Source organism: Notolepis coatsorum (assembly GCF_963971535.1).
Source record: "Notolepis coatsorum genome assembly, chromosome: 13".
Classification (NCBI taxonomy): Eukaryota; Metazoa; Chordata; class Actinopteri; order Aulopiformes; family Paralepididae; genus Notolepis; species Notolepis coatsorum.
Genome location: NC_140177.1, coordinates 35,687,276 through 35,715,052, shown reverse-complemented (window position 1 = coordinate 35,715,052; position 27,777 = coordinate 35,687,276). Strand labels below are relative to the sequence as shown.

Genomic DNA, 27,777 nt, shown 5'->3' with positions numbered 1-27,777 from the left:
CATTACAATGTACAATGCGTATGTCAATACAATTAAAACAACTAACTACACATTATATCGGGCAACATATGTCCCCATCACACTTAAAACCACATGAGATCTCACAATAAAAAAAATGCTAAACTACACCTGTCCGTCTGCAACACAACAAAAAAACATTGAAGCTCCACCCAAACAAAAAAAGTATCCATACTTCCATTCAACACATAATATGTCATCAAGAACAACATATGAGCAACCCAAAAGGGTCCCGTCAGTCCATTTGTGTCAGTTTTTATATCCAGTTCATGAAAAAAAAGATCCCCTTCATCAGGACCTTCCGTTCCACCGAAATAATCCTGCAACAGGTATTGTTCCCTGATGCTCCGCGCTTCAGTCCAATCGTCCAGACAGACCCTGTTGTGACAGGCCGTCCTCAGCCCCAATAAAGAAGCCACTTCCTCTGACCCGGCTACATTCACAACATCTTTCAGTGTCATTGTCCCAACTGCTTGCAGACACTGTCCAAGCCCAGGTCTACTCCCTTCCTGAATGTCCAGCCGGGCTCCACACATCAGAAGCTCTATTATCATGATAACATTATATTATCCAGTTTTTTGAGCTTCTGCACAATCTTTCTCAGTCTAAAAACTTCCTGGGAAGTGTACCCCCCATTGTTCTTCGACCTCATTTGAGTCCTTGCTGAAAAAATAAACATCTCCAAATCTTCAAAAAAATCTTCCACTTTGACACTTCTCAAATTTTTTGTTGTGTGCAGGAACTTCTGTATCTGCCTGACTGCATAACATTTTTTCCGTTGTGAATCAGACACTTGAGAAGCATTTGGGAACTCATCTTCCTCAACACTTGAGATGTCATCCCCCCATTGTTTTTCAATCTCACCCCATTGTTTTTCAACTTCATCCTCGTCCATACTGGACTGAGAGGAACCTGTGTCTTCTATGACCAAACTTGTCACTCCTTTCTTATCCTGAGAGCCCACCCCTCCATCACTTCCAACCACGCCATCCACTGTCTGACTGTGTACATTGTCCACCACCTTCAAATTTTCCCCTATTACTTCATTTGTCATATTTTTTTGATTCGCAGAGGGCAGACAGACAGTGGGAGGGAAAAACATTCTCCCCCACAGCCAATCTGACCAGTGTAAGGGTAGTGATGCAGAAAGCAGCTGAGGACAATTTGATTCTACATCAGATGGATGTGAAGACAGCCTATCTGCACGCACCCATAGATAGGGAGATATATATGGAACAACCTGAAGGTTACGAAAAGAAAGGAGAGAAGCTAGTGTGCAAGCTAGAAAAATCCATTTACGGCCTGAAATAGTCTGGGCGAAATTGGAACGAGATGCTTCACACATGTCTCATTGAAGATCACTTCCTACAGAACCCAGTAGACCCCTGTGTTTACTCAAGGGAGTCAAAAGAGTCAGGAAAAGTGATAATCGTCATTTGGGTGGATGATTTCATCATCGCAGCAGACAACGCTAGAAACCTAGAACAGGTGAAAGGTATGCTCTCCACCAGATTCAAAATGAAAGACCTTGGCAGGTTAAAGCATTTTCTAGGCATGTACTTTGAACAGTCTGCCAATTGTGTAAAAATATCCCAGAAGAGATATGTGGAAAAGATCCTGAAATGTTTTGACATGCAAGAATGTAGATCAAGGGAGACACCATGTGATCAAAAAATAGACTACCAGGAGGATGCTCAGAAACTGACAGATGTAAAAATGTACAGAGAAGCTGTGGGTAGCCTCATTTATTTGACAACATGTACTCGCCCTGACCTATGTTTTGTAGTGAGCAAATTGTCACAGCATTTTGCTGACCCCACAGAGGAGCACTGGATTACAGCAAAACATGTTTTTCGTTATCTCAAATGAGTTCACTTTGAAAAACATTGTGACTTTTAAGATAAGATAAGATAAGATATTCCTTTATTGGTCCCCTTGGGGAAATTCAGGCATCATAGCAGCATGTGGGAGTATGGGCAGGGTAATAGTAGAAGACATAAATATAGGCAATAAAATTATAGTGCAGTAGAAAAGTAAAAATAAGCAGTGTAAACAATATAATTAACTCTGAATATGAGCAAGTAGGCAGTGTGATCAAAGGTGCAGATGAGGGTCTGTCTGCCCTATCACTTATATTATACATTACAATAAATATGGTCAATAACACTTGGAATCTGAATATATACTATGAGTAAGTAAAGTATACAGTATAGTAGTATACACAGGTGAAGTATATGTGATGGCCACTAAAGTGGTATCACGTTAGTGTAATTGATTAGTGATGTGTCACAATGTTTTGAGAGTGCTTATATTGTATTTTCCCTGTTAAACCCAGGTAGTGTCATTATATTGGTTGTCACCTAAAAACAACAATATAACTTTGGTCAATAGGTGGCAGTATAGGACTGGTGTTAAACTACTTCGCCTTTTGAAGCCGTAGCTTCGCTGTCTAGGGCGCACATGACGAGGGCACTCTCATAATTCAGAGATGCCTCGTTGAAAGAACATCACGTCTGACTTCTCTATTTCTTCTAACCAACATTAACCTGTTTTATAGGTGGGTAATACTTTACAAAGCACACAGAAATGTTGTTAATTGTAGACTAAATATCTAGAGCCCACTGAGTTTATGTTTGGGTCGAGTTTAAGAGTTTAAGACATTGAGTAAAGAATTGTTTGAAGAAGTTGACCGTCATGAAATGACGTCGATCCTCGTGTAACACATTGGTCGTTAAGTGTTGGGGTATTACATCTCCATTTGGTGAGGAGGTTTATGTTTTGAAGTACATACTGTTTGGGTGGAATTGCTGTTTAGTAAATGTATATATTGTGTACATGTACAAGTGTTAAAGACTGTTAGAGGGAAATTACATTAGCTCACACTAGCTGGACGTTAGCTAGACACTTGGTGGTTAGCTTGGTCCCTTGTGCGCTCTCTCTCTCTCGCTCTCTCTCTCTCTCTCTCTCTCTCTCTCTCTCTCTCTCTCTTTCATGTAGTTGTAGATATACTAATGGTTACGATGTATTGTCACGGTTACTATTATACTGTATGCAAGTCCTAGTTATGCTTAGAGCACATAGATACATAACAAATGCACTTTCGATGCAAGTTAATAAATGACCCAACCAAACTTGGGAGTTAAATACAAACGAGAGTGACACCGAGATACAAGGTGTTTCTTTGGAATGTATGTTGGATCAGACGGTGTGTAGTAGATCTGATGTAGATTGAGATGAGACAGATGAGACTGCTCCATCCCAAATAGCAATGTTTAGACTGAGATGAGACAGATGAGACTGCTCCATCCCAATATGTCTAGAATAATAGTGACACAGAAGTACAAGGTGTTTCTGTGTACTATATTGGGGATATGACTGATGATAGACTGATGATAGTGAATGCTTAATAGATATTGATGGTATTTGAACTGGTTGACAGACAAGGAAAATAACAATGTCTTAAGAGGAACAGATGAGACTGCTCCCTTCCATGTGCTTAGATTAAGACACAACAAATATGCATTATGGCATAAGTAATTACATGTACAGTATGTAATGATTGGTAACTACATTTAAAAGGACAATGCTGTTGAAATGTATAATGACAAATGATGATGACAAATGTTGTTGAAATAAAGATAATTCAGAGATGCCTCGTTGAAAGAACATCACGTCTGACTTCTCTATTTCTTCTAACCAACATTAACCTGTTTTATAGGTAAATATATCTCTGCTACCAGGTGCCATATTCTGATACCTGTAACATATAACTTACATAAGGTACCTGTACGTTAGTCAGACACACTTAGTGATCAGACATTCTATATAAAGACCTATATTTCTAAGGTTGTAAGACTTGGTTGCAAGACGTGTAATTGACCAAATAGATGATTGAAGCTTATTATCAACATTTAGTTCATTCTTTTTATATAGTGTTTTCAACGAGCCGTCTTTAAAGAGCTCTAGTGGGAAATTTTTTTTATATAGGCCTATAAGCTATTTTAAGCTATTTGATTCGTAACATGTGGTTATGAATAAATAAATATAAATACATTTGATTCATAAAATGCAGTTTATGTTACAGAGAGAGACCAGGGCAGGCTGGTGTACTTAGAACCTCTAGAGGCTCAGAACCCTGGTGACCCAGGGCAGTTAATGAGTTCACCGGCGGTGGATTCATCTTTACTCTAGCCCTGCCTCCAGGGTTCCAAAGACTCACCTCCCGTGAAGTTGTATCGGGCGGAGAACCCGGTGGCCTCCAGCTCCCCATCGGCTACGAACTTGATGTACAGGTACCTCCCGCTGGAGCGCACGTAGGACGGGCTCTCCTGGCCACAGTAGCGACCGATGATGGGGGAGAAACTAAAGGGGCCGTTGCGGACCTCGATGTGGTCGAACTTGCAGTCCCAGGACGGCTCGATGGAGTACGTGTCGTCAAAGAAGAGGTCGATACACTGCCTAGGGGAGGCTGGAGGAGGAAGAGGAGAGGGGAGGGAGGTAGAGGAGGAGTTGATGAATGAGGAGGGAGCGGAATCAGAGAGAAGGAGAGGAAGAAGAGAGAGCACCCAATTCAGAACCACTGAACTACAACCCTCTGTACTCACTATAACAACCCTCTGTACTCACTACTAACAACCCTCTGTACTCACTACTAAGAACCCTCTGTACTCACTACTAACAACCCTCTGTACTCACTACTAACAACCCTCTGTACTCGCTACTAACAACCCTCTGTACTCACTACTAACAACCCTCTGTACTCACTACTAACAACCCTTTGTACTCACTACTAACAACCCTCTGCAGCTCACTACTGACAACCCTCTGTACTCACTACTGACAACCCTCTGTACTCACTACTGACAACCCTCTGTACTCACTACTAACAACCCTCTATACTCACTACTAACAACCCTCTATACTCACTACTAACAACCCTCTATACTCACTACTAACAACCCTCTGCAGCTCACTACTAACAACCCTCTATACTCACTACTAACAACCCTCTATACTCACTACTGACAACCCTTTGTACTCACAACTAACAACCCTCTATACTCACTACTAACAACCCTCTGTACTCACTACTAGCAACCCTCTATACTCACTACTAACAACCCTCTGTACTCACTACTAACAACCCTCTGTACTCACTACTAACAACCCTCTGCAGCTCACTACTAACAATCCTCTGTACTCACTACTAACAACCCTCTATACTCACTACTGACAACCCTCTGTACTCACTACTAACAACCCTCTGCAGCTCACTACTAACAACCCTCTATACTCACTACTAACAACCTGTCTGTACTCACTACTAACAACTACTCACTACTAACAACCAGGGCCGGACTTGGGAAATCATTCAGGCCGGGAAATATAGTGTGAAATATAGCCCCAGTCAGGCCACTTTTTAAGCAGGGGTCTGGGGGTCCCCCACCAGGATTTTTCTTGTTACAAAGACTTAATTTCCTGCATTTGTTACCCTTTAAATACCAGTGTTTGTGATGACATCACAAATTATTGCTAAAAAATACACAAAAATGTAAATATTTTCAATATATCAAATGCAAAGTGAATTTTTCTGGGGGGGAATATTACAGGCTAGCATGTGTCAATGATTAGCAACACTGATTTCGATGGATTTCTAGTTTTTTTGTAATGTCAGATTTTACAGAAACTCTTTTCAGCAAAGTGGGAGTATTTCATTTTTAATCTGACATTACAAAAAAACTAAAAATCTAAAAATAAATTGGTTATGATCAGGGCTGAGGTTGAATAAATGTAGTCCCCTAATGGTAAGAGTGTAACTGTAACTGAGGGGTACAATTCCCTGACTGTATTGATAAGTATGGTATCATTAAACCACTACCGCTTTATGTACTTTAATTACTGGCCATACAGTACATGATATATAAATATAATGAACACTTCCCACAATGAACCGGTTCTACACAAAGTTGTCTTTAAGTATTTATTGCAGCAAAAGGTACACAATACTTCTCTATTATACTTTGAATGCACTTGTAAGGCAAAGGAATGTGCGTAGGCAAATCAACAATGAATGTCCATTCTCTGGTTACGCAGGAGGTAATTATACAACCTGAATCTTAGGGAATTATATCTATGGTACACTAGTAATATATAGCGGGAGATACTGGAAGGGTCCCCCTGGTTGTAAGCCAGCAGGGGTAGAGGATCTGTCGGTAGTAGAGAGTCTGGTCAACGATGACTAAGGAGACTCCAAGTACAGGAGACGGTGCAATAGCCTCTTGATCCACAGACGAATACAGCTGTTCTCCGTAGACTGTAGCTCCACAGTGAAGAAAGCTAGCCGGCCTCAGGCTCTCTGAGGCGCGGACTCGACTTGGCTCCTCACAGGGTAAATCCAACACGTGCAGGCGTCGGCGATTCTCCGCTCCATAAATCACAGGACCAAAACAAATATAATCCAGCCGCAAAGGGCTATGTAGTCGTCGGGTAGATTAATCCAGTGTACATGTCCACACGGTTCTCGTCTAGGTCTCCTCGGGTGAAAGCGCCATGAAAGCAGCCCAGCCTGGATAAGAACTCTAGCTGGTACGAGGAAGCGTTGGTGATGCTGGTCACTGTAGAACTTTAGCCGCACGATACACTATACACAAATAGACTATTACTGACTTAATAGAAATATGTCGCACTCGACGGTATAGCGCCAAACTCTGACAATTCAGTTATTAATTCGCACGCGGTCTCAATGCTCTATTCTGGGGCCAAACAGGCCATACTTCACCGCACGGAGTATCGTGGGTGAGGCTTCAACTTATTGGGTAACTCTTAGACTAAGCGCTTCTGTATTCACCTGCGCCATATTTATATGCACGGTGAACAAACTAGTGCCAACGACATTTCTGTCTCGTATCCCTGGGCAAGGCCGGGCATGCACAGACATGTCTTGACGGTGACTTTGAACCTGACTCCGGAGGCATGGCTCTGGCGCCTGTGGACCGCTGTCCAATAGGAGAATGAAATATTATGGTCTGTAGTAGGCTAAAGGGATATTCCGTGTATATGTACAAGGAATATACAAGGGATATCAAACGATATACAAATACTATGCAATATATATCAATCAATAAATATATATATTCGGTTTAATCTGATCCTTTGTAACAGCCGCCCCCTAATTAGTCCCACCTAATTAGCTAAGCAGAGACAGATTAACCGCACTGTCCACTACTCAATGTCTGTTGTGAGGGGTCGGTCAGTTCACAAAGTCATGGGGTCATGGTCGTCATCGATAGTATCGGGGAGCCTTGGCAGTTCTATTAGCCTCGCCACGGGTCGGGTGTAGATCCGTCCTTGGACGAGCACTTCGGCTGCTCGGACCTTTCCGTCGGCACCGGTGATCACTTTGCTTACGCGGCCAGCCGGCCACATAGCTCGGGGTAGTGACTGGTCGATAATCATGACGACTGTTCCTTCTGTCAAATTGTCTCTCTCTTTCACCCATTTCTGGCGGGTCTGTAGAGACGGTAGATAGTGGAGTAGGAAGCTGTTCCAAAACTTGTCAGCCAATACTTGACTGTACCTCCACATTCTTCGGCCGTTCGCTTCTTCAGGCCTGTACATTGTCTGCGGTAGCGCGGGGTCCAGCCGCCCCATCAAGAGTGTGTTGGGGGTGACTGGGTCGACATCTGCTACATCACTTGAGACGTAACCGAGGGGCTTTGAGTTCAATACTCCCTCGATCTCCGTGAGGACTGTCATTAGGACTTCTTCCGCCACGGTCTGGGCCCCAAGCACGGTGTACAGGGCTGTCTTTATTGAACGTACTTCTCGTTCCCAAGTTCCACCGAAGTGAGGTGCGTTCGGGGGATTAAACTGGAAGTCAATCTGGGATGGAGCGAGGTGGGTCTTAAGTTCTGGGCCCATAGCTTGGAAGCTCTCTCTCAGCTCTCTTTCTCCGCCTTTGAAGTTTGTCCCGTGATCAGACAATAATATAGACGGTTTGCCTTTCCGCGATGTGAATCTTCGGAAGGCCATAAGGAATGAGTCTGTGCTCATGGTTGGAAGGAGTTCTATATGCATCGCTCGGGTGGTCATGCATTTGAATACAATACCCCACCGCTTCTCGGTTCCTCTTCCTTTCTTTATATACAGCGGGCCGAAACAGTCCATACCGGTGGAGTGAAAAGGCTTGTCGCCGAGTCGGAGGCGACAGGGAGGTAGGTCAGCCATCCGGGGTATACTGGGCTGCGCTCGCCACTTACGACAGTCTAGACAGGTTCGCTGGAAGCGCCGCACTGCTTCTCTCCCTTGCAGTATCCAATAACGACGTCTGATCTCCGCGAAGACTCTCTCTGCCCCGGCGTGATGCACATCCTCGTCGTATTTCTTTATGATCAGCTCTGTGACCTTGTGTCGGCTGTTTAAGACTATCGGGTACTTGACGTCATCCGGTAAGTCTGGAGCTCTCCGCAGACGACCACCCACTCTGATGAGACCATGTGCGTCGCTCTCGGGGGCTAGGTGGAGCAGTCTGCTGTCTGATGGGACGGGCTTTGCTCCCTGTAGACAGTCTAGCTCATCGGGGAACGAGTCTCTCTGGGCTCGTTGTAGTAGAAGAAGTTCTGCTTCTTCGTAGTCAGCTGCTGTAATGTCAGTAGTGAGCTGAACCTCTGGGTGGTGCCACAGGAATGTCTTTAGCTGCGCACTCTCTAGGGTGAGGCAATCGTCTATGTCGGGGTCTGTGGAGACGAGTGTGTTCAATCCACAGAACATAGATTTCTTGTTTTCGGCCTCCTCTTTACTCGCTTGCCGTGGGGTGGGTGTAGGCCACTCTTCTTCCGGGAGCTTGAGGAACTCTGGCCCGTCACTGTATAGGTTGTGACGGGTGAGGTCATCCAGGGACATTCCCCGGGTGATGACGTCAGCTGGGTTGTGTTTTGTGTCCACATACCTCCAGCTTGCTACTTCTGTTAAATCTTGAATCTCTGTGACTCTGACTCCCACGAAGACCTTGTATCTGCACGAATCAGACCGGATCCATGTGAGTACTGTCGTGGAGTCTGACCACAAGATTGTTCTTTGCACCGGAATGGTGAGTTCACTTTGGATTAACGTGGCGAGTTGCGCTCCTGCTAGGGCTGCGCAGAGCTCTAGACGCGGGATAGATTGTTGCTTTCGTGGGGCTATTCTTGAGCGAGCCAGGATGAAAGCAGTATGTATTTCTCCTCCCTCCTCTCGGGCACGCAAGTAGGCCACCGAACCGTAGGCTACTTCGGAGGCGTCGCTGAAGACGTGCAGGTCCATCTGGCACGTCTCCGGCCTCACTGTGGGTGGGAAGTAGCTGCGGCGTATGTTGACACCTGGGAGTGAGCTGAGTTCCGTCTCCCACTCTCTCCATGTGGATGCAAGGTGTTCGGGTATGGGGTCGTCCCAGCCCTGGTCCTTGTCTCATAACGCTCTTACAATCATCTTTGCCCTGGTGGTGTAAGGTAGAATACATCCCAACGGGTCATATTGTCTGGCGAGTGTTCTGTATACACTCCGTCTGGTGGTCGGTAGTGCAGTCGACCTTCCCTGCTCCTTGGTCAGGGGTGTGTGTTTATAATGGAGCGAGTCTGTTTTGAAGCGCCAGACCAGTCCCAATGTCATTTCCTGGGCCTCTCCTGGGATGGTCGCCATCCAGGTCTCGCCGCTTGCTGCCCTGTCCTCGGGGGAGAGGCTGCGCAATACTTGCGGGTCGCTGCTGGCCCACTGCCCGAGATCAAAGCCGCCTTTGATCAGGGAGGCGCGGAGCCTGAGCAGAAGGGCCTCGGCTTCTTCTGGCGTCGAGACGCTTTGCAGGCAGTTGTCCACGTAGAAACTATTTCCTACACTTTGTCGGACCTCTTCATCAGCTGCTGGGTCCTCTGCGACGTGTTTTTGCAGTGCAAACGTAGCACAGCATGGGCTGCATGTGGTTCCGAAAGGGAGGACTTCCCATTGATAGATGGCTGGTTGCTCATCCCCGATCCTCTCTCTCCATAGGAACCGCAGCAGGGGCTTGTCCTCCTCCACTAGTCTCACCTGCAGGAACATCCCTTTGATGTCGCCGCTGATGGCCACCTTGTCTTGGCGGAAACGTAGTAACACGCCTAGTAGAGAGGGGCCGAGTGTCGGGCCGGGCAAGAGCTCTTTATTCAGATTTTGTGATCCGATCTGGTAGCTGCAGTTGAACACAATACGATCCTTGCCGTTGTGGTGGACTTTGTGGTGCGGCACGTACCATGATTCGGTCGTCTGATCGGCCTCTTTAATGTCAATTTTCTTTATGTGTCCCGCTGTGATTAGCTTGTTAATCTCAGCGCGGTACACAGTCTCTTGAGCAGGGTCTCTGGCTAGGCGCCGCTCTGTGTTCAATAGATACCGCTCCGTCGCTTCTTTTGGGGCGTGGAAGGTAGGCATACCCTCTCGCCTCAGGAGTGGAGTTGCGTATCTCATCACTCAGTTGACTTTGACTCTCTTTGTCCCCTGCTCGAGGAGTGCTATAGCGTAAATGTCTTCCTTGGAACGAATGTCTTTCTTTTCGTTCTTAAAGGGCATTGTCTCTAGTGTCCATAGCCTCTCGACATGCTGTAGGAGGGTGGTGTCTTCTTCTGTCACTCTGGAGTGGAGGCAGTTAGTGGCTGCTGTTCGGTTAAGAGACTTAGCGAGGGGGCCTTGTAATGTCCATCCTAGGCGGGTCTCGACTGCTGCAGGACAGCCTCTGGGCCCTGTGTGGACCCGGTCAATCGGGACGATGAGGTCTGCATGGTCGGAGCCTATCAGCAGGGTCGGGGTGGCACCGTCTATGAGCGGTATAGGTAGTTGACGCAGGTGCACATATTTATCCATCAGCTTGGCGATGGGGTAGGTGTACTGCGACAGGCCTATTTCTTGGCTGGTGAAAGCATTAGTAATCCTATACCGTCTCTCTGGCTGCCCGCTTGCTGCGATAGTGAAGGAGACATTCTCGCCCTTTATCGTCTTTAGATCTCTTCTTATTGTCCGAATCGTCATCTGGTTTTCGCTCCCCCGCAGCCCCAGCTGGGCCGCAGCGGACGCGAGGAGAAGGGTCTTCTCTGACCCGTCGTCAAGGACGGCGTAAGTGTCCATGACCTTATCTTGGTAACTCAGTGTTACGCGGACCACCTTTAAGAGCACCCGGGCGCCCCCGCTGCTGGCGGGGTCAATGTACATAACACTTGCCTTTGTGCTGCTTGAGGGTGCGGGCTTTCTTCTGTTACTGTCGTGTAGGACATCTAGGTGGGCTCCGTCACACCGATTACACCTCTTCTTTAAGCGGCAATCGGCTGCCATGTGACTGCGCGCACATCGGTAACAGCGTCGGTTGGACTTTATCCATTGACTCACCTCGTCGGCGGTCATCTTCTTGAACGTGTCACATTGTGACAACCAGTGTTCCTTTTCGCAGTACGGGCACACCATCTTCCACTTCTCTTTCATCGAGGGGGTACTGTGGTTCTTGCTGCTCGGTACTGATTCTGATTGGTGCATGACGGTCACCAATCTTCGGCCATCGTTTGCTCTCCTAGGTCCCTCTCTGGAGCTTGGGGTGCTCCGCATGAGCGTATCCAACCGTAGGCTGTTGACTTCTCTCGCCAGGAAGTCGGCTAGGTCTAGGAGGGATGGCTCGGGACCGTTAGGATCACGGTGGTCTTTTTGCCGCCTGAAGCGCTCTTGTCGGGCGGGCGGAAGCTTCTCTAAAATCCTCTCGACATTAGAGTTTGCGTACAGTTCGTGCATACCCTTTTCTCTTTGCGCCCCCAGCATCCCTACCAGAGATTGTACCTTGATAGACAGGTCATCTAGTGAGCGATTGTCTGTGGCTGGGGGTAGGCGGTCAATATGCCTTATCTCTTGTATTACGTAGTCCCATATGCGTCCATATCTTTGGTCGAGTGCTGCTAGAGCTGCTGTGTATGGGGTAGTAGAGGTGGCATAGGCCAGCGCTATATTGTGCGCTCGGGGCACCTTGAGGTGCTTCAGTAGGATAGCATACTTGTACGGTTCATCAGCTACATCGGACATCATTGTCTCTAAGCACATTCGTAGCTCCGTGTACTGTGCTCTGTTCTCGTGGGTGAAGTCCGGAAACGTCGGTGTGCCAATGTATGATGCCATGGATGGCTGGCACATCGGTGAGCGTTGGAAGAGAGGCCTCCTAGGCGAGTCTCCTCTTACGCCTCTTGGTGGGCTGGTACCTGCTGGGTACCATGGCCCGCGTATCCAGGTGCTATTCCTCTGGGCTGGTCGTGCGTCAAGCTCACCCGTGAATTGAGTCGGGGGTCTGTAGCGCAGAGCCGCGGGGGTAGAGCCTGGGCTGTACTGGACCTCCTGGTCCTGTGGAGTACTGTGCTGCTGTCGGGCTTGCCTCTCCTCCTCTCCCTCTTCTTCTTCCTCTGGCAGGTCCTCTAGATCCTGTAGTCGTCTATTTAGCCTCTCCGCGGTGTAGACCGTTTCTTCCTTGTAGCTGGGTCTCGCGTGGACCGGTCGGGGAAGGAGTTCGGAGGGGGGTATAGGCTCTCTCTGGTGGTCGGGCTCAGGGTCGCTTGATCGGGTAGGGGAGGGTGCCCTTGACCCTTGTCTTGACGAGGCCCTGGAACCCCGTGCGGAGGGAGGGGGTGTTGCCCTGGTGATCAGCTGCTCCATTATCTGCGCTTGTAATCGGTCGCGCTCGGCTTCGCGCTTGGTGAGAGCGAGGTCGCGCTCTGCTTCTCTTTGGGCACCGGCGGCGGCGCGCTGGGCTTCGGCCCGGTCCCTTCTCATATTCTCTTCCGTCTGAAGGCGTCTAATCTCTAGACGTATACGATCTTCTTCGCTCCGTTGCTGTGCCTGAAGGCGTTCTCTTTCCATGGAAGAATGTTCGCGCTCACTAAGCGTCTGTGCTTGGAGTCGATCGCGCTCTGTTGAGGCTGCTAGGCTGGCGAGGAATGCCTGTGCCAGCATCTTGTCCGCCTCGCTGGGGGAAGACGCTGGTTGAGGTGATCCGCTCCTGGCAGTACTCGTTGGAGATCTGTTCTCCTGTGGCGAGTCCTGGAGATCCATCTCCGGGGTGCTCTCTTCTTCTTGTAGCGGGTAGAGTTCCATCCCTGGAGGGCTGTCTTTATCCTGGAGCTCTCCGGGGACTACTTCTTCGGTCTTGGCGGGGGGTAAAGTCGTGTCAGGTCCCTCCTGGTCCCTACCGTGAGCTTGGTCAGTTACGTTAGAACCCACTAGGGCCTCTATTGGCGGGGTAGCCTGGGCGATAGGGTCGGACATAATTTTACTATCTACTTTTTCCGCGTTTACCGTCTGTAGAAGGCTAGGTAGTATATTGGCAACGTAATCCTCTAAGTACTGAGGTGTCTGCCGTCTACGCTGCGGGCGATCTACTTTAGGAGAACCGTTTTGTGGAGTGTTCATCATAGGCCATGTCAATATTAATACCACTATATTAATATTACACTAGTTACCCTCCGGCTCGAAGGACCAATTGTAACTGAGGGGTACAATTCCCTGACTGTATTGATAAGTATGGTATCATTAAACCACTACCGCTTTATGTACTTTAATTACTGGCCATACAGTACATGATATATAAATATAATGAACACTTCCCACAATGAACCGGTTCTACACAAAGTTGTCTTTAAGTATTTATTGCAGCAAAAGGTACATAATACTTCTCTATTATACTTTGAATGCACTTGTAAGGCAAAGGAATGTGCGTAGGCAAATCAACAATGAATGTCCATTCTCTGGTTACGCAGGAGGTAATTATACAACGTGAATCTTAGGGAATTATATCTATGGTACACTAGTAATATATAGCGGGAGATACTGGAAGGGTCCCCCTGGTTGTAAGCCAGCAGGGGTAGAGGATCTGTCGGTAGTAGAGAGTCTGGTCAACGATGACTAAGGAGACTCCAAGTACAGGAGACGGTGCAATAGCCTCTTGATCCACAGACGAATACAGCTGTTCTCCGTAGACTGTAGCTCCACAGTGAAGAAAGCTAGCCGGCCTCAGGCTCTCTGAGGCGCGGACTCGACTTGGCTCCTCACAGGGTAAATCCAACACGTGCAGGCGTCGGCGATTCTCCGCTCCATAAATCACAGGACCAAAACAAATATAATCCAGCCGCAAAGGGCTATGTAGTCGTCGGGTAGATTAATCCAGTGTACATGTCCACACAGTTCTCGTCTAGGTCTCCTCGGGTGAAAGCGCCATGAAAGCAGCCCAGCCTGGATAAGAACTCTAGCTGGTACGAGGAAGCGTTGGTGATGCTGGTCACTGTAGAACTTTAGCCGCACGATACACTATACACAAATAGACTATTACTGACTTAATAGAAATATGTCGCACTCGACGGTATAGCGCCAAACTCTGACAATTCAGTTATTAATTCGCACGCGGTCTCAATGCTCTATTCTGGGGCCAAACAGGCCATACTTCACCGCACGGAGTATCGTGGGTGAGGCTTCAACTTATTGGGTAACTCTTAGACTAAGCGCTTCTGTATTCACCTGCGCCATATTTATATGCACGGTGAACAAACTAGTGCCAATGACATTTCTGTCTCGTATCCCTGGGCAAGGCCGGGCATGCACAGACATGTCTTGACGGTGACTTTGAACCTGACTCCGGAGGCATGGCTCTGGCGCCTGTGGACCGCTGTCCAATAGGAGAATGAAATATTATGGTCTGTAGTAGGCTAAAGGGATATTCCGTGTATATGTACAAGGAATATACAAGGGATATCAAACGATATACAAATACTATGCAATATATATCAATCAATAAATATATATATTCGGTTTAATCTGATCCTTTGTAACAGTAACACTTTAGTTTTCAGACACAAGGGTTAAATTATTGATTGTCCAGTTTTTGGCAGCTTTAATATTGGGCTTTTGACAGGGGACGATGATGATGCATGGTAACGTTAGCTATATTAGCTAGCTAGGTGCAAGAAAACCACCTAGGTTATCTAACTATCGTGCCGCCGCAACTAGAAACACTGGCCTGACTCTGATGTGGACACGGGACAACCCTCATGACTCCGATGTGGACACGGGACAACCCTCAGGACTCTGATGTGGGACACGGGACAACTCTCATGACTCCGATGTGGGACACGGGACAACCCTCATGACTCTGATGTGGACACGGGACAACTCTCATGACTCCAATGTGGGACACGGGACAACCCTCATGACTCTGATGTGGACATGGGACAACTCTCATGACTCCGATGTGGGACACGGGACAACCCTCATGACTCTGATGTGGACACGGGACAACCCTCATGACTCTGATGTGGGACACGGGACAACCCTCATGACTCTGATGTGGACACAGGACAACCCTCATGACTCTGATGTGGGACACGGGACAACTCTCATGACTCTGATGTGGACACGGGACAACTCTCATGACTCTGATGTGGACACGGGACAACCCTCATGACTCTGATGTGGGACACGGGACAACCCTCATGACTCTGATGTGGACACGGGACAACTCTCATGACTCCAATGTGGGACACGGGACAACCCTCATGACTCTGATGTGGACACAGGACAACCCTCATGACTCTGATGTGGGACACGGGACAACTCTCATGACTCTGATGTGGACACGGGACAACTCTCATGACTCTGATGTGGACACGGGACAACCCTCATGACTCTGATGTGGGACACGGGACAACCCTCATGACTCTGATGTGGACACGGGACAACCCTCATGACTCTGATGTGGGACACGGGACAACCCTCATGACTCTGACGTGGACACGGGACAACTCTCATGACTCTGAAGTGGACACGGGACAACCCTCATGACTCTGATGTGGACACGGGACAACTCTCATGACTCTGATGTGGGACACGGGACAACCCTCATGACTCTGATGTGGACACGGGACAACTCTCATGACTCTGATGTGGACACGGGACACGTCTATGCTTTAGGCAACTGGCTTGTCCTTCCGCGTTCCCGTTTTGTGCTCTGATTGGCCACGCACGTTTCTGGTCATGTGACATGTGCGCCCAATAGCGTGACGAGCTGTGTCTTTGCCCATTTCCGCGTCGAACAGCCTGCAAACTACCTAGCGTTCTATCGCCATGCTCTAAGACAAACTCTAACCTTAACCAACTTTGAAAGAGTGCCTAAGCTTAACCGTGCAAAAACTTGCCGTCCCACGATTGGCGCACATGTCACATGACCAGAAACGTGCGTGGCCAATCAGAGCGCAAAACGGGAACGCGGAAGGACAAGCCAGTTGCCTAAAGTATAGAGGCACACGGGACAACCCTCATGACTCTGATGTGGACACGGGACAACCCTCATCATGACTGAATTAGGGGGGGGGGGGGGCATGCTTTTGCGGTCGCAGCCCCTGACCTCTGGAACAGCATCCCCATGTCCATTCAATCTGCCCCCTCCATCAAGTCTTTTAAATGGAAACTCAAAACCCACCTATACCGCCTGGCCTTCCCTGACTCACTTTGACTCTCGCCTTGCTTGTTGACGTGTTGTTCTGTTTCCTTGTCTATCCGTTGGTTGTTTTTATTTTCTGTTTATTCTATACTTTTCTTTGTTCTTAGCTATGTGAAGCACTTTGGTTGACAAGTGTCATGTCTAAATGTGCTATATAAATAAATTTGATTGATTGATTGATTGATTGATTGATTGATTGATTGATGGGACAACCCTCATGACTCTGATTTGGACATGGGACTCTGACCTCCCCAGCTTTACAAGCTTTAGACAAACACACATCAACGTCTGTACCATCAGACGTTGTCCAGACATTGGCATCCAGCCAAGAATCACTGCTTAGCCAACTGTGTGAGTTAGGAAATGATAGAGGAGTCGCATGCACACAAACCAACCAAGAAAACCAACCAAACCACAGAGCACAGCGGTTACAGAACACATAACAATACCTTCTATGATGTAGATGCACTCTCTCTCTGCTGGGTATTTGTTGGGGTAGTTGGGTGATGTAAAGGATCCTCCATTGGTGTCTTTAAGCCAGGTACCACACTGGCCTGCAGGGGTCACCCCAGAGTTGTTATTCACTGGAGGGAAAGATGGCAAGGTACAGATGAAGTACTGCTGAAGTGCTGAAGTGCTGCTGCTGAAGTACTGCTGAAAGGTATCATCTGTAATGCCCATATATACTATCATCATAGTGTCCAAAAGAATAATGGAAATACTATGATACTCTTTTGGAAATACCATGATATATATATATATTTCATCATACCACACTATACTATACCATACCACACCATATCATACCATACCATGATATGTTTTCATAGGTGACAGAGTGCTAGCTCATTGTCACATGGAGTCAGATTCATGTATTTATACCCGACATGTACTATTAGTGCGGTGGCTTAGCACCAGATTTGAGAAGGATGTGGACGCGCCAGACAAAAGCACCAAATTTTTCCCACGTGTTCCTCATCATCATAGCTTTCATTTTGGGGTAGGGGCCACGTCATCATGATGGATTTCAAGATGGCCGCCATGTAAAATCAAGGTTCTGCCCATTAATAAATATCTTGGCCCATAGCGCGCTCAATATTTGAGCGAACACAAAGGTATTGGTATCCCTGTAAACTAGAGAAGCTAAGCTTTCCATTGGTATCATTTTCATTAAGCCCAACTGTTGGGAAGGGGGTTTTAATAGGCAATGATTCAAAATTATGTAAAATTTTCGCCTAGAAAAAACTGCCATGCTCATCTTCCAAAAGGTCCCTTGGCTGTTCACATGAATATATCAGAGTGAACATTGGTTTTATAGGTACCCACAAGTCTCTTCTTTCCAGACATACCCACTTTGTCCAACTTGCATGCTATTTGGGGCAATAATCAAGCAGGTTTGTGCATGTGGTACAAATGTGTCGAACATTCTAACAACTGCCAAAAATGTGAATGTTGGGTTTGTTGTTAGAATGTTGAACATAGAAGATCAACCATCCAACCATCCACCATCATCCCTGTACCCAAAAAATCTACGCCCGCTTGCCTCAACGACTACCGCCCTGTAGCCCTCACCTCCATAGCCATGAAGTGCTTTGAGAAGCTAGTGAAGGGCTACATCTGTTCCTCCCTCCCCATCAACCTGGACCCTCTGCAATTTGCATATCGCCCCAACAGGTCCACGGAGGACGCCATAGCCCATGTGCTGCACACAGCAGCATCACATCTGGACAAGAGGAAGGGGAACTATGTGAGAATGCTGTTCATCGACTACAGCTCAGCATTCAATACCATAGTCCCCTCCAAACTCATAGCCAAGCTCAGGGACCTGGGCTTGAACTATGACCTGTGCCAGTGGGTCCTGGACTTCCTGACGGGCAGACCCCAGGTGGTAAGAGCCGGCAACTGCACCTCCTCATCCATCACGCTCAACATAGGGGCCCCCCAGGGCTGTGTTCTGAGCCCCCTCCTCTACTCCCTGTACACACATGACTGCGTAGCACAGCGGAACAACAACACCATCATCAAATTTGCTGATGACACAGTAGTGGTGGGCCTGATCTCTGCCAACGACGAAAGGGCCTACCTGGAAGAGGTAGAGAACCTGTCACAGTGGTGTCAGGAGAACTGCCTCTCCCTGAACGTCAGCAAAACAAAAGAGATGATTGTGGACTTCAGGAGGTCGGGGGTCAAGGACTACAGCCCCCTCAGCATCGACGGGGCACCAGTTGAGAGAGTGAACAGTTTCAAGTACCTCGGAGCCCACATATCCGAGGACTTGACATGGACCACACACATTGACAGTGTTGTGAAGAAGGCACGACAACGCCTCTACTTCCTCAGGCGCCTAAGGAAGTTCCAAGTCAGTCAGAAGATCCTTAGGAACTTCTACTCATGTACAATAGAGAGCATCCTGACCGGCAACATCACCTCCTGGTTTGGGAATAGCACTGCACAAGACCGTAGCAGACTACAAAGAGTGACACGTTCAGCCGAACGCACAATTAGAGGGGGGCTTCCCACCCTCCAGAACATTTACAACAAGCGGTGCAAGGGGAAGGCTAAGAGAATTATTAAGGACTCGAGCCACCCGAACAACTGCCTCTTTGAACTGCTGCCGTCAGGCAAGCGATACCGGAGTCTTATGGCGAGCACAGAAAGACTCAGAAGGAGCTTCTATCCCCAGGCCATCAGGCTGCTAAACGAACAATAATCGCTAAACGAACAATAATCACTATGCAACAACCATCAAATGCACACAGCACACACACCCACACGCACACACTCACTCAAACAAACAACACACTGCAGCACCCACTCTCCACACTTTAGATCACACAAACACACTTACACTTTATATTTATTGATAAAGGATTTGCACTACAACTCGTACACCTACTGTGAATTGTACCTAAACTGCACCTCGTCCATTTATGCCTTGCACTATATAGTATTGTATATTAGTACACTGCACAGTATTGTATATTGTATGGTAACTACGTCTACGAACATTGTACATATGTCTAAACTGAACACTGTGACCTCTTTTTTTACTTCTAATTTTTACTATTTTTACTATGTTTTTATTTCATACTTATCTTGTCATGCACAGTCTCTGGAGCGCAACAGTAAGAAGCATTTTGTACAAAAGTATTCTGTACTTCTGTATGACAACTATTAAAGAAACTTGAAACTTGAAACTTGAAACAATTTTGGTGTCAAACTATACATTTTCTGGGTCAATAAATGTGTTAATGCTATGAAGAATGTCACCAGATGAATATTTGTACCATTCTAACAACATATTTGCATAATTTTTTACTTAACAGTCAGACATGCATGAATCGAATAGACATTTTATTAGGATCACTCGTTACATTTATTATTATTATCATAACTCTTTAGCCCGTATAGGCGTATTTAACTGTTATGGAGATATTTTCAGGGTCTTGTGCAGTGGTCTCGTGCCCGCGAAAATATCAGAATGTTTCATAAAAATTCTGGCCAGCTCTCAGTGTGCGTCTCGTGACAGCTGTCGTGGCTTAGCGCAGCCAGAGGACAGCGCGATAAGGGACATGTTTAAAAAGGCAAAACATAATATAACAGGTAAGTCAAGTGTCATTACTTTAGTTATCAAAGGTGGAATCTCTGGACATAAGCAATAGGGATGGGTACCGTTCACATTTGAACCGATCGATACGGTACCGGTACCTGTGAATCGATACCGGTACCCTTTTTCTGTACTTTAGTCTCTAAAAATGTAATCTACCTACCTCAGTCGTAAAAAAAAATCCAAACTTCAAATAACTACACTTTCGACCGTTTTCGGCTTGCCATTGCCCCGACTGCTTTGTTGTTGAATCAGAGAGGGTTGGCAGAGAGGGTAGAGCAGAAGGATAGAGAGAGGGTAAGGGAGGAGAAATTAGGTATTGTGGCCTTCGTGGCAGGGGTAGTTACTGGTCTGGCAGAGGCTAAGGGTAAAACAGAGAGGGTGAAGATGATTGTTAGGATAGCGGTTCAACATTTGGGAATGGAAGGTCTGAAATGGGAGGAGGTGGTTAGGGAATTGGGTGAGGGGGCTGAGAGGGACCAAGCAGCCCAGAATAAGATTGCGGGGGGCAAGGAGGGTCCCGCGAAGGGGGGCTCAGACAGGAAGTAGCAGCATTAGCTGCATTCCAATGGACAATGTAGAGGATGACGGGATCCAGTAGACTGCGGGAAAAGAAGAAGAGCCCATCAAACGCCACGATGCGTCTACACTGCCGGAAAATCAAATAAGAAGAAGAGCTCATTGTGCATCTTGAAACAGTGCTGAGCAGTACTGAACAGATAGACTAACAACATAGATTGAAGCATGCATTTCTAGACCAGGGTGCCTTGCCTACCGTTTTGCTGTTTATTTACGGCTTTCAGGTAAGGAGGAATTTTCGCGTCTGCTGTGATTTTGGAGGCTGGGAAAATACAGTTTTCTTACCTTGTAGTAGTGACGTGAATATTTAGGAAAATAGCTTTAGGATCACTTCTGTAAAGAAAGACTTCGCTGTGGAAGAGAAATAAACCATTTGGATATCTTTGTTTTACACCGGAGCGGCTGTGGACCTTATTTTTCTTTATCAATGAACGTACTACTCACGAGTAAGCAACTTTAACCAGTAGAGTGGAACGTCGGCCCTGATACGTATATTGTGCATGTGAACGTTGACATGAAAAGAAAAAAGGTTAAAAAATAAATAAAAAAGGTGCAAATTCTTTTTATTATTTTTCTTTATTTTACGGTATCTCACGTGAATCGATACTCTGTAGTACCGACGTGTTTCGGTAAGTACCTTTAAAAGTACAGAATTCGGTACCCATCCCTAATAAGCAATGACGTTATAGTTTAAAGCTAAACTATACGTTTTTCTCTCTTGTTAGAAGAGGGATAACTTCTTCAGTTAGATTTGATTTGATCTTTATTTATCTCTAACATTTTCAACCATAAACACACATTTGTAATAACACAAAATTAATAAAAACGAAATAAAATACAAATACATTTAAATATATCTTCCTATGGAGGGAATAATCACCATATCTCAAGACAAATGGTTTTGTTCGAGAAGGGACAGAAAGAAGCAAAGCTTATCTGGTCCTGCCCCTTACAATATCATATTAATATGTAATAAGTTATCTATCAATACATAGTTAACTAACGGAATAGATAGTTAACTAATCAAAGTATCAGAATGTTTATAGAAATTCCTGCGGCATAGCATATGTGTATAGGTTTTTAGATAACAGGTATTAGGGGTATATCCTTTATAAGACAATTAACTAAATGGTGATTTCATTGGATGTGCACTGTCAACTAATGCTTGTATATCTTATCGTGTGTTGTCATGTTTGTTTATGTGTTTGTTTAAAAAATAATAAAAAAATAAAATACAAAAAAAGAAATTCCTGCGGCCTGCGGGCCATCCTCTCCTCAGTCACGACTCAAGAGAGCACTCGCAAATTATGCTGCATGCATGCATATCATTGTCAAACGGTGCACGTCTCGAGTCATGCCACTGTCGGTCGCTTGGTTGACAGTGGCACGCACGAGACCACTGCACAAGACCTGCGAAAATATCAGAATGTTTCATAAAAATTCCCGCGGTGGCCATACTCTCAGTGCACGTCTCATGACAGCTGTCGGTGGCTATACCGGTCATCAACACCGTAATGACCAAACGACCAGGATATTCTTCATAGCATTAACACATTTATTGACCCAGAAAATTTGTAGTTTGACAACACCAAAATTGATCTTCTATGTTCAACATTCTAACAACAAACCCTAACCCAATGTTCGACACATTTGTACCACATGCACAAACCTGCTTGATTATTGCCCCAAATAGCATGCAAGTTGGACAAAGTGGGTATGTCTGGAAAGAAGAGGCTTGTGGGTACCTATAAAACCAATGTTCACTCTGATATATTCATGTAAACAGCCAAGGGACCTTTTGGAAGATGAGCATGGCAGTTTTTTCTAGGTGAAAATTTAACATAACTTTGAATCATTGCCTATTAAAACCCCCTTCCCAACAGTTGGGCTTAATGGAAATTATACAAATGGAAAGCTTAGCTTCTCTAGTTTACAGGGATACCAATACCTTTGTGTTCACTCAAATATTGAGCGCGCAATGGACCAAGATATTTATTAATGGGCAGAACCTTGATTTTACATGGCGGCCATCTTGAAATCCATCATGATGACGTGGCCCCTACCCCAAAATGAAAGCTATGGTGATGGGGAACACGTGGAAAAAATGTGGTGCTTTTGTCCGGCGCGTCCACATCTTTTTGCTAAGCCACCGCACTATATCACGTGACAGGCAAGGTGAGACAATTGTCTTTTAATACATTTATAATTGATTGTATTTTATGGTGTGTGTGTGTGGGGGGGGGGGGGGGGGGGGGGGGTAATAGATAAACTATTATAAGAATTACCTATTATCTGGAAACATGATCATTATAACATGATAATTATAACATGATAAATATAATGTTCACTATCATCTGGAAACATGATCATTATAACATGATAATTATAACATGATAAATATAATGTTCACTACCTTGTAGTGTAGTGTTCTTTTTAGTGGTAGCAGTGACATAAAACCCAGGTGAGATGAGACGTGAAGCTAAACCTAGAGAGGAGAGGAGAGAAGAGGAGAGGAGAGAAGAGAAGAGAAGAGAAGAGAAGAATGATATTCATTGATCATAGTTAATCATGGTCCAATTAATAAAATAGACTAAAACGCGCAGTTCCGGATGTAGCCTACCGGTAGTTATAAATAATTTGACAGAAATATGCTTTAATCTGATGCGTGGCGTGGCTGTAAAAACAACTGTGATCGATGACAAATGACGGGTCTAAACTCACCAACGGACAGCAGAAGTATGTGCAGCATCTCCGGTGCCTTTAGGATAAACCTGCTCCAAAATATCACCTGAAACGACCTGCTCCCAATTATCACCTGAAACTATCTGCCCCCAAACATCACCTGAGAAACTACTGGAGAGAAGGATCGACCAGCGCAGTTCACGGATTTAGCGGATCCACAATGTCCCGAAAGACACGGGAATTCCACGAAAAAAGGAAAAGTAATCCCAAATCGATATTTCCAATATATATTTCCATCGATCCGCGTAGCTCGAGCCTGAATGTTGACCGCTCCGTCTCTTGTGAGTGACAGCCGTCCATCCGTCCATCCAGAACATAGGATTATTGCCCACCGCCCGCCCGCCAGACCTCAACCGCGTTGCTCCACCTTCTACTTTAGTTTTAATCCTTAAAATCCGGTCATTTTATGCAAAAATGGAGCACAACCGCTAGAACAAATTGCAAAAGAAGCTCACTCATCGGATTTTGTATCTTCAATATGTCCTGAGTGAGGAAAAGTCCCAAGGAATCCCAATGGGGGGGGGGGGGGGGGGGGGTTAGAAAATGACCCAAATCATACATTAAAAACGTCCTATTTAATGAATGAATGAATGAATGAATGAATGAATGAATGAATGAATGAATGAATGAATGAATGAATGAATGAAAGAAAGAATGAATGAATGAATGAAAACTTTATTTAACAGATTGCAGAATGGGTACAATACAGTACGGCTCAATACACACAATTGTTAAGGGGTTGCAGACCAGAGAAAGACGTGTGTCTTGTTTACATCAGGGTCCCCCATTTTCAATTCATATTGACATTTATGACATACTCAACATACAGTACATGACATTTATGGCATAGGGACATACAGGTATTTAGTACTGATACATTTGTGACATATAGCCTACAGTATTCAAATATACAGTACTGTTACCCATAGATCCTGACAGAGTATATGATGGGGAGGGGACTGTACAATAGGAGGGGGTGGGTGGTGGGTGGGAGAGAAATATACATGTATACTTTGGTGAGGAGACTTTACATTTGGAGGGAGTGAATAGGGTTACATTTTGTAATCAATAGATATGACCATGAAAATTACATAATGCATTGCTTAGATCAAGACAAACAAAATAATGTGTTACACGTTTTTTTAAATTCTTTGTTTTCATGAGCAAAATGGTGTATAGTCGAATTATGTATGTATGCGCTAATTTGCATAAACCGCAACAGATGTAAACATTGAATAAAGCCAGGTGAAAATGCCTTGTTGAATGTTGTTGACATTTTACAGTAAAAGACTTAATGTTAAGGTAAATGTCTGAATGTCTGCCTCGCTATACCATCATCTGCACATCCAGTCACCAGGATGGAAGTGCTCATGTGAAGGTCAGCCCCAGCTTGCTGCTCTATGTCTACATCTACATCTACATCTACATCAAGGATATCTTATCAGTGTTTGGTGATACTCTACAATGGAAGATCTACGGACACGGCTGGACTACCTCCGATATCGGCGCTTCTGTGAGAAGATGGCATCTAGTTCTACTTACATTCAGCCACAGGTCACAGGTCACAGGCCACAGGTCACAGGTCTTACTACCAACACCAGGAGCAAGGTTCTTACAAGTACAGGAATGGAAGGGATCAACACCTGGTACATTTTTACATTTTACTGTAACTTTGATTTCTGCTATGTTCATTCTATTTGATTGTTTTGTTCTATTGTCTATTTGTTCTATTATTTTGTATCCTGTGTACTTCATTGCTACTGTGTGACAATATCAAATACTCCTGGGGATTAATAAAGTATCTTATCTTACAGATGGACTTTATCCTTTTTTTTTATAATAATGCAGGACCTGTTCAGAGGTCTTTAATTGGCATGCAATTATCCTCAATGTTAGCTGTTAGCACACACGGTTAACTCTTGCGAGCACGGGGAGAACATGCAAACTCCACACAGAAAGGCCTGGGAGATACCCCACCTGGGTACCTGGCCAGGGGCAAAGCTGGGGGGGGGTAGCTTAGGATGATTCCAAGGGCCCAGCACTGGGGGTTTATTGCGTTTATCAATAAAAAAATTGCCAAAAAAAATCTGCTCGCACGCTTACGCGCACTCTCATTCACTGGGGGCCTACAAATACATTCTTTCATGGGGCCCAGAATCTGGAGCTACACCCCTGTACCTGGCATCATGGAAACCTGCTCCCCAAGCGGGAATCGAACCCTGGACCTTCTTGCTGTGAGGCGACAGTGTTAACCACTACACCACCTTGCCGCCTACAACCCTACCTCCTGTTCCTGAGAAGCTCATCAAGGTCATGTACGAATAAATAAATGATGATGATGATGATGATGATGATGATGATGATGATGATGATGATGATGATGATGATGATGATGATGATGATGATAAGGTGCGACCGCCTGCAGTCTGATTGCAGCAGTTGTAAATAAACAATATGGAGTTCAGCCTGTGGACACTGCGGGGGGGCGAGCTGCACAAACTCAACGCAGGTGGCCTGTGACGAGGATGAAGACGAGATTGTCTAGTGGTGCATTGTGTACGTAATTTGATTGTTTGATCAGTCTAGCCACTTTTTATTTTTATTTTACCTACTTGTTGTCCTCCGCCTTCTCCTCACCCTTTGTCTCCCATTCCTCCCTCAGACTCATCTCCCAGAAACAGCCCCACGGACCCACAGCCCAAACCAGATCTCTGCCATAATAATGAATAAATACACCCACTGGCTTGAAGTACATTCTGCCTCCTTGCCTCTCTGTATGCTCATGGGTTCCATTCAGACATTTACCTTAACATTACGTCTTTTACTGTAGTAGGTCAATAAGATTCAAAAAGACATTTTCACCTATATCCAATGTTTACATCTGTTGTGGTATTTATGCAAATGAGCACATACATAATTCAACTATGCACTATTTGTTCATGTAAACAAACAATAAAAAAAACGTGTAATACAGTTGTTGTTTGTCTCCATGTAAGTAATCAACTCAGTCATTTTCATGGTGATATCTATTGGTTAAAATGTGAACCCTATATTCACCTGTGTATTACAGTAAAATAGGGTGTTTTTCGTATGATTATATTTGGGTCATTTTCAAAGCTTTCCCCTCATGGGATTTTTTGGGACTTTTTCCCCCTCACTCAGGAAGGACATCATTTGAGGATACAAAATCAGTTGAGTTTGCTTCTTTTGCAATTGCTTTGGTCTATAAAGAAATAATCTTGTTAGGTCCCGCAAAAGTCTAACGTAAAGATGTATTTCAAACCCTATAGATACAATTTGTATAGTAATCATTAAAAATAAATACATCCACAGAGCTTCTAGAAAGATGCGGAATAAACATATTGCTTTCCCCCCCAAAATAAATGACTGATTAATTCATTTATCATTAAAACAATTTTGGCGGGTCCACAATGAATGTTGTTGTTTACATGTTGCAGGCATGTATCCGCTCGCTACTTCCCATTTCACCATGTGGAATGCACCTGATTGGATTTAATGACATGCTGGTGCTCTAGTGCGACTCTGGTTGGATGCCAAACTTCTGTTCGTTGTACTTGTGCTGCATGATGATGACAATACATTTAATCGAATCGAATCAAATCTAATCTAATCTAATCTAAAATGAGCATGACATAGACTGAATGAATTCATAATTTATTAATTCCCCAACAGTCTATACTGTAGCTGATGAAACAGTGGAGGAGGTGAATAATCATCTTCTCATCAGGCTGAACTTCTAGAGAATTCAATAAATAAATCTCCCAGAGTTCTGTTTTTTCTTTTTTCTTTATTAGTCACAGTTTTGTTTGGTGGCAGTTATCAACACCCTGATGAAGGCCCTGTGTAGGCCGAAACATGTCGGTTTATTTTTAAATTCTCTAAATAATGTGAGCCATAAAATAAAGGCATTTTAAAACTTGTAGAGTTGCCTTGGATCTCAACTTTTTTATAACGAATCCTACCCCGGATTTAATCCAAAGAGCACCTACCGAAAAACAAAACCGAGAACGCTGAAGCCCTCTCCATATCCTCTTTTTGATCAAATAAAGTAAACTATTTTAGTTAGGACCTCATGAAGCCTCCTGACGGACCCCATGCTGAGAACCACTGTCTTCTCACTCCACAGTCTCCAGGTTGAAATATAGCAATGACCCTACATTTCCAGAAGGGGGCAGTGTTGCATTTTGTGTCTATCAAATCTCTGCTAGTAAGGCAGCCTCTCCACTTGACATGCTGGGTCTGAGCTGTAGCCTGGTCAGCATGGTGTTACAGGAGAACTGGAAGGATCTGATCC

General features: G+C 45.3%; 1 protein-coding gene across 1 annotated transcript in view; it reads right to left on the bottom strand.

The window, feature by feature from the left end:
• Window positions 1-27,777, bottom strand: part of LOC311239327 (neuropilin and tolloid-like protein 1) — a gene marked incomplete at its 5' end in the record, with an annotated part of 105,015 nt that overhangs the window by 66,907 nt on the left and 10,331 nt on the right. Inside the window, 2 exons of the mRNA XM_084327633.1 lie at window positions 4,238-4,486; window positions 16,984-17,118. Of these exons, the coding sequence (XP_084183759.1) occupies window positions 4,238-4,486; window positions 16,984-17,118 (384 nt within the window). The remainder of the gene's footprint in view (window positions 1-4,237; window positions 4,487-16,983; window positions 17,119-27,777) is intronic.